At 48.9% G+C, this 8,575-nt stretch overlaps 1 protein-coding gene across 1 annotated transcript in view; it reads right to left on the reverse strand.

Moving 5' to 3' along the window:
- LOC140411046 (monocarboxylate transporter 10-like) overlaps nt 1-8,283 on the reverse strand; it is a 275,234-nt gene extending 266,951 nt beyond the window's left edge. The window contains exon 1 of the mRNA XM_072500033.1: nt 7,312-8,283. Coding sequence (XP_072356134.1) covers nt 7,312-7,741 — 430 coding nt within the window. The 5' untranslated portion in view covers nt 7,742-8,283. The remainder of the gene's footprint in view (nt 1-7,311) is intronic.
- Nucleotides 8,284-8,575: the final 292 nt, after the last annotated feature.

Consider the following 8,575-nt stretch of genomic DNA (forward strand, 5'->3'; position numbering starts at 1 on the left):
TGCTTCAATTGACCTGCCTCCTCCACACACGCTGGCAATGTGTGTTCCACAGATTCACCACCCTCTGGCTGAAGAAATTCCTCCTCATCTCGGTTTTAAAGGATCGTCCCTTTAGTCTGAGATTGTGTCCTCTGCTTCGAGTTTTTCCTACAAGTGGAAACATCCTCTCCACGTACACTCTATCCAGGCCTCGCAGTATCCTGTAAGTTTCAATAAGATCCCCCCCTCATCCATCTAAACGCCAACGGGTCCAGACCCAGAATCCTCAACCGTTCCTCATACGCCAAACTCTTCATTCCAGGGATCTTTCTTATGAACCTCCCTCCTTTTCCAAGACCAGCACATTCTTCCATAGATACGGGCTCAAAACTGCTCACAATACTCCAAATGGGGTCTGACCAGAGCCTTATACAGCCTCAGAAGTACATCTCTGGCCTTGTATTCTAGTCCTCTCAACATGAATGCTAACATTGCATTTGCCTTCCTAATTGCCGACTGAACCTGCACGCTATCCTTAAGAGAATCGTGAACAAGGACTCTCAAGTCCCTGCGTGCTTCGGATTTCCTAAGCATGTCCCCATTTAGAAAATAGTCTATGCCTCCATTTCTCCTTCCAAAGTACATAACCTCACACTTTTCCACATTGTATTCCATCTGCCACTACTTGGCCCACTCTCCTAGCTTGTCCACATCATTCTGCAGCCCGCCTGCTTCCTCAATACTGTAAGGTTTTCGGGCAATTCGGCCTTTTTGGAACTGCCCAAGAATTCGGCCTTTTTGGAACTGCCCAAGAATAAAAACTCAGAGACTGTAAACTGACTTTTCAGCCAAGAGAACGAAACCAGTTTTCCCAGCAGGCTTGGTCCGCTGAGCTGAGTAGGGACATAAGTACATAAATATTTACAAACCCCCCCTAGGAGCTACAAGGAAGAAGGAGCCAGACAACGAGATAACATCAAAACACAGACAAAGGGGCACGGGAATACACAGGAGGCCTGCCTGCAAGCAGGACAATGGGATGGTCATAGCCCCATGCAAATGTAAATGACCTGGCCTCCACCAGAGCAGAATCCAATTAACACCCCATCAACATAGCGAGGTGAGAACAGCAGCCATCTCCGGAGCAGCTGGAAGACACTGAAATTCTTCACAAGAGAGCTTAACCTCGTTATCCTAGAAAACAGACTGTCTGGGTTCAGTATATTGCGCTGGAAAAGCCCCTAGAAGATAAGCGGTAGAAAAAACCAAGTTGGAGGCGGACCTGGGGGAGGTACTCCAATCTTGACAGAAGCTACCGGCAGAAACTCACTGGGAGGAGGGGGGCGGAGCCAGCGCCAAATTCAAATCGCGGAGCGGTAGAAAAAACCAAGTTGGAGGCGGACCTGGGGGAGGTACTCCAATCTTGACAGAAGCTACCGGCAGGAACTCACTGGAAGGAGGGGGCGGAGTCGGCGCCAAATTCAAATCGCGCAGGTCTGCCTAGCTGGAAGGAGCGGACCTGCGAGGAATACCCGGAAACATACAGCTCTGACCGGCTCAAAGGGGGCGGGACCAGCGGGAACTTTAAACCTTACCTTTTTCAATGCAAAAGGGGCTGGCCGAACACGGGACAAAGCCAGGTAAAACAATATAAAAGGGGCTGTGTTTTCGATTGGGGGTCTCTTCGTTCTTGGCTCGACCTCTGCACCCCTGACTTGACCTCTGCAGCCTGTGACCGTAAGTACCCTGCAGCAGCTTGCGAAACTCCCTTGACTTTAATAGTGGTTGAGGCTTTGGGGAAGGGAACTTGTTTTGTGCCTTGTGCTATTGCTAAAAACTGTAATCATAAGAATTTTCGTTGTGTCCGTTATAGTACTTTTGAATAGACTTAGTTTGTGTTAGAGCATAAGATTTTATTGTATTTTCTTCTGTTGATGATTTTGACCTGGGTTTTGCAATAAACCTTGATTTGATGATAATTGGAGTCGTTTAAATTCTTCAATCTTTCACCAGCGATCTCTGACCAAGTCATTGTTAAAATACTCCTCACCTTAATTCCGGGTTCAAGAATCGAGGGTCATCTTGAGCGATTCACTCAGGACAGACTGCTGGTTAGGAAATAAACAGCAGTGTCCTATTCTCTCTCTTGGGAAAGCTACTCTAGCGAAGTAGGAACCGGGTGGGTGTTGCACCACCGGCAAGAGAGAGAATCACCTGGGTATTGGTAGGGGTCTGGAGATCTGTGTGATATAAGCCTCAGGCTGCCGGTTAGGAATAAACGGCAGGCTTGATTCAGTGCTCTCTTCAGTGGAAGTGTCCCAGTGCGACATCCCCTGGCCTCTGAAGTTTCAGTGCCAGCTGGAGAGAGACACACACAGATACTCAAACCCCAGATATCGGCCCAGTAGTGGAGTAGCAGAGATGGCACCCTCTACAATACTACCTGTCCCTCTACAGATCTTTGTATCATCTGAAAACTTAGCAACAGTGCCTTCAGTACCTTCTTCCAGATCATTAATATAGATTTTGTGAAAAGTTGTGGTCCTAGCACAGATGCCTGAGGCACACCACTAGTCACCGGCTGCCATCCCGAAAAAGCCCCCTTTATCCCCACTCTCTGCCTTCTGCCAGTCAGCCAATTGTCTTTCCATGTCAGGATCTTACCCTTAACACCATGGGCTCTTAACTTATTTAACCGTCTCCTATGCGGCACCTTGTCAAAGGCCTTCTGGAAATCTAAATAAATCCCATCCACTGGCTCTCCTTTGTCTAACTTCCTTTATACTTCCTCAAAGAACTCCAATTTGTCAGACATGACCTCCCTTTGACAAAGCCATGCTGACTCAGTCCTACTTTACCATGCACTTCCAAGTTCTCCACAATTTCATCTTTAATAACAGACTCTAAAATCTTACCAATGACTGAAGTCAGGCTAACGGCCTATAATTTAGGGGCTAGGGGCTTTTCACAGTAACTTCATTTGAAGCCTACTTGTGACAATAAGCGATTTTCATTTCATTTCATTTCAATTTCCAGTCTTCTGCATCCCTCCCTTCTTAAATAACGGTGTTACATTAGCCACTTTCCAGTCCTCTGGGACCATTCCAGCTTCCAGTGATTCCTGAAAAATCACCGCAAATGCCTCCACAATCTCCTCGGCTATCTCTTTTAGAACCCTGGGGTGTAGATCATCTGGTCCAGGTGATTTATCCACCTTCAAACCATTGTTTCCCCAGAACCTTCTCCTTAGTGATGGCCACTACACTCATTTACTAACAATGCAACCCCGCCCCTTTGCCCATCTGCCTGTCCTTTTGATAAGACACATATCCTTGGATATTTAGATCCCAGCCCTGATCTCCTTGCAGCCACTTCTCTGTGATGCCCACAACATCCTACCGGGCAATTTTAATGTGCGCAACAAGCTTATTTACCTTGTTCCGTACACTGCACGCATTTAGGTACAACACTCTCAGTCCTGCATTGACCACGTCCCTTCTCACACTTGTCACCTTTTTTGCTGTACCTGGGGGTGATGTTGTTCTTTTATTTTGGTATTCTATTTCCCCTTCAGTTATTACACCTTCTAAGCTAACGCTCTGGTTCCCACTCCCCGCCATACTAGTTTAAATCCTTCCGAGAGACTCTCACAAACCTCCCAGCCAGGATATCAGTGCCCCTCCAATTTAGATGCAACCCGTCCTTCTTGTACAAGTCCCACCTCTTCCTCATCACTCTTCCTGCCTATGTCATTAGTACCTATGTGTACTCCGACCTCTGGCTGTTCACCCACCCCCTTCAGGATGTCCTGTGTACGTTCAGAGACATCCTTGACCCTAGCACCAGGGAGGCAACACACCATCCTGGAGTCTCCTTCACGCTCACAGAAGTGCCTATCTGTGCCTCTTACTATAGAGTCCCCTATAACTATCGCACTCCTGTACTTTGCTCTCCCCTGCTGAGCAACAGAGCCAGTTGTGGTGCCACTGTTCTGGCCACTGTTGTTTTCCCGATAGGCTAACCCCCCAAACAGAATCCAAAATGGTATACCTGTTAGAGAGGAGGGCAGCCACAAGGGATTCCTGCACTGTCTGCCTGCCATTTCTAGTGGCCACCCATCTGTCTGCTTGCACGTCTCTAACTCCTATCTATGACGCTTTCCGCCACATGCATGCTCCTAAGTGCATCCAATTGCTGCTCCAAATGAACCACGTGCTCTGTGAGCGGCTGCCATTGGTTACACTTCCTGCGGACGTAGTCGACCGGAATAATGGAAGCATCATGAATCTGCCGCATCTCACAGTTAGAGCACTGCACCCCGCTGAGTGACATTTAAGCACTAGTTAATTAATTCAAATTAAATTCTGAAATTATTATTAGATTAAGTTACAATTAACTATAATGCCCTGGTGCTAGATTTTTATGTAAAATTAAATGCTAAATACTAATCTCTGCCTTCAGGCTTAGTTACTCCGCTACCTAGTTAATTAATTAGTTTAAATTAGTTTTTTCAATGTTTTTTTTAAACAGATTCCCTGCCAGCCAATCAGGTCACAGCTTTACTGTGATGTCACTTCCGTCCCACCCCCCCGTCCCCCCGTCCCCCACAATTTGAAAAGGTCTTTATATCACTTACCTTCCCAGGATGCTCTCTGGATGTCTCCTTGCAGAGTGCAGATAAGCAGTTACAAAGCCAGAAGAAAGAAATCAAAACAAAAGAGAAAAAGCACTTCCTCCCACTCTGCACCACACTGCTCCAAATTACCACACTGCTCCAAATGACCACACTGCTCCAAATTACCACACTGCTCCAAATACCAACTTTCAACCCCACTCTGGCTCACTGCTCCAAATTACCAACTTTCAACCCCACTCTGGCTGCCTCAATCAGGCTGTCTCGAACGTCATGTGCGCAAAGCGTACTGAGTGTGCGCTTAATGCCTCTCTCTTATAAAAGAACCCAGGTGACTCACACTCGATAAGCTTCAAGCAGAAGAACGCAATTTACACCTTTGCCCCTAATTAGGCCTGAGGTGATTGACAGATCTCAGCAATTAGGGTGGAGGTAGCTCCAGCCAACAAGACACTAATTACAATTAGACTCACACCCTTCTTAAAGTGTGATGCCCAGAACTGAACACAATGCACCAGCTGAGGCCCAACACCTTCACAGAAAATGCCCAATAAAGCCTAGGATACCATATGCTTTATCAACCATGCTCACTACCTGCCCCACCACCTTCAATGGTTTACTCACGTATACACATACACAGGTGCTTCTGCTCATGGACCCCTTTTAGAATTGTACCCAATATTTTATACTGTCTCTCCATGTTCTTCCTGCCAAAATGAATCATTTCACATTTCTCCGCATTCAGCCTCATCTGTCTTTGCCCTTTTAAAAAGTTTTACACGGTTCTCACACTGCTTCCAAGTTTCGTATCATCTGTCAATTTTGAAATTGTACGCTGTACGTCACAGTCTAGGACTTTAACATACATATAGGAAAAGCAAGATAATGGTAACATGTTAGGCACTGCAAAATCATGGCTGATATTCTCATACGTTTAGGAGTTTAATGAATGATTTTTATTCAAGGTCTTTAAAATGATAAAGAGATTCCGTCAGCAGACAATAATTATTTCTGGGGAGGGAGGGCAAGAAATCAGAGCAAGGGGGCTTCAAAATTGTTTCAAATTCATTTTTAAAATTAGAGCCAAGTTATTTAGGAGTGGAATCAAGACCAATTCTTCCCTCACAAAGGGCAAGAGGAGCCTCCTCTGAAAAAGGTTGGGCGTGTTGGGTAAATTGAAATTTTCAAGACTGATCAATGTGTTTCTGTTAGAAAAGGATATCAAAGGGCAGCACCGGTGGTGCAGTGGTTAGCACTGCTGCCTCATGGCACTCTCGGGTTCGATCCCGGCCCCGGATGGGGCCATGTGGATTTTGCACAGTCTCCCGGTCTCTGTGTGGGTTTCGCCCCCACAACCCAAAAAAATGTGCAGGGTGGGTGGATTGGCAATGCTAAATTGCCCTTGATTGGAAAAAATGAATTGGTTACTCTAACTTTATATTTTTTTTTAAAAGGATATCAAGAGAATTGGAGAAATGGCCAGACAAATTGGATGGAATAACAAGAGTTCAGGAACTGAATGGCCTGGGTTTACCAAAAACTGCATTGTAACTTCTACCCTTAGCAGTAGGGAATCGGGGAGAGTTGGCACTCTCGATCACTGACCAGTAATGGCAACAAAATTATGAGACAACTTATTTGCCCACCACCTAGTCTGCAAACATCCCTCACACTCACCCACCGGCCACTTGGCCATTGCACCCAAATAAAATCAATGCATTAATGTAGCATCGTTCAAGGTGCACAGGACGTTTCGAAGCACTTTACAGACAAGTAACTATTCTGGAAGTGATAGTCAGTGTTGTAATGTAGGAAACCAGGCAGCTGGTTTCGCACACTGGGCTAAATCGCTGGCTTTTAAAGCAGACCAAGGCAGGCCAGCAGCACGGTTCAATTCCTGTACCAGCCTCCCCGAACAGGCGCCGGAATGTGGCAACTAGGGGCTTTTCACAGTAACTTCATTTGAAGCCTACTTGTGACAATAAGCGATTTTCATTTCATTTCATTTCAATTGAGGCACAAACAGCAAGGTGATAATAACCAGGAAATAAAAGGCTTTCCGATTGTGATGTTGGCTGAGGGACTAACATTGGGTAGGACACCAGGAGTAACTCCACACTCTCTTCACCAACCTGGTATACCTGAGGCAGCAGCAGACATGGCCTCAGTGTGGGCGGCACGGTAGCACTGTTGCTTCACAGCGCCAGGGTCCCGGGTTTGATTCCCGGTTTGGGGAGGTCACTGTCTGTGCGGAATCTGCACGTTCTCCCCGTGTCTGCGCGGGTTTCCTCCGGGTGCTCCAGTTTCCTCCCGCAAGTCCCAGAAGGCGTGCTGTTTGGTAATTTGGGCATTCTGAATTCTCCCTCCGTGTACCCGAACAAGCGCCGGAATGTGGTGACGAGGGAATTTTTACAGTAACTTCATTGCAGCGTTAATGTAAGCCTACCTGTAATACCAAGCCTACCAATAATAAAGATTATTATTAGATGGACATCTCCTCCCCAAAGGATGGAGCCATCAGTGGGAAAGCAAGGCAGGGAAGAGAGCAAGCCTGTGCCCTGTGCATTGTGCCACACCGGGAGATGAGGTGTAAGGTTTCTGGAGGGGGACATTGTGAGGAGCTTGGGACAGGCCTGCCTGTCTGTGGTTACTACAACTCTAACCTTCAGTGTGCCATCTGCGTGGCAGCCTCTGCTTACCTGTCTTGAAGCGCAGATGTGTGTCGGTGGAGTCTCCGAAGTTGTCCAGCAGGGTGAGGAAGAGGAGCCCGAAGGCGTTCTGGATGCCAAACACCGAGCCGTTGCACCACATGGAGGCGAACATCACCACCCAGCCCCAGCCCCCCTCAGGGGGCACGAAGGGCGGGGGGCAGGCGGGCTCGCCGTCCGCAGCCTGGCTGCCGGGGACCGGGTTGCCGCCGGGGGAGTGGTCGCCGTCGCCCGCCCCCACCTGCAGCTTGAAGCCTTCCTCGGCCGGGCTCACCCGCCCGTTCAGCGGCTCCTTGTGGCGGCTGAGCGGCGGGCTGGCCGGCTCGCTGCTGCCGGGCTCCCCCCCCTCCGGCTCGGGCTGCTGCCCCGGCCCTGCCGCCAGAGGGTCGCCGTCCTCGCCACTCAGGCCCTTCGCTGTCATCTCTGTCTCAGTCAGGAGCGTCCCGTCCGCAGATCAAAGAGCATCCGGCTGCCTGTGTGTCTGTCTCTGTGTATCCCTCTCTGTGTATCCCTCTCTCTGTATGTGTGTGTCCCAGTCTATGTGTGTGTCTGTCTGTGTGTCCCAGTCTGTGTGTCTGTGTGTCCCAGTCTATGTGTGTGTCTGTTTGTGTGTCCCAGTCTATGTGTGTGTCTGTGTGTGTCCCAGTCTATGTGTGTGTCTGTGTGTGTCCCAGTCTATGTGTGTGTCTGTGTGTGTCCCAGTCTATGTGTGTGTCTGTGTATGTCCCAGTCTGTGTGTATGTGCCTGTGTGTATCTCTGTGTATCCCTGTCTCTGTCTGTGTGTCCCAGTCTGTGTCCCTCAGCCTCTTGTCCCAGCACCAAGCTCACTCTGCCCTCTTCCCCATCCCACATCCAGACTAACACAATACACTCACTGGCTGCCGCCTGGGTGCTATCAGATGGCAATGCCAAGCTGTGCGCTCCGCTCAGGCTGTGCACTCTGTGCCCACTACAGCGCAGCCCAGCTTTGATCCATTTTAAATGGTCACAGCTCCGGGGACGGGACTCCCCTCCAGCCGCCTACGGCCCATTGGCCGCTCACAGCCCCGCCCCCTCTTTTCCCCTCGCCTGATTGGTTATCCCGATTGTCCATCACAATCAGGGGGCGCGGCGGCCTGTACAGCTGCTCTGCCCCTCTCTCCACCCACACACACACACCTCCAGTTTTATTGCTGTGCCAGACCATGCCAGCTGTTAGTGGGTACTTACCAACCCTCCACTCAACCCCCCCCCCCCTCACCATACTATACATTC

The sequence above is a fragment of the Scyliorhinus torazame genome, chromosome 4, assembly GCF_047496885.1.
Source record: "Scyliorhinus torazame isolate Kashiwa2021f chromosome 4, sScyTor2.1, whole genome shotgun sequence".
Taxonomy (NCBI): Eukaryota; Metazoa; Chordata; class Chondrichthyes; order Carcharhiniformes; family Scyliorhinidae; genus Scyliorhinus; species Scyliorhinus torazame.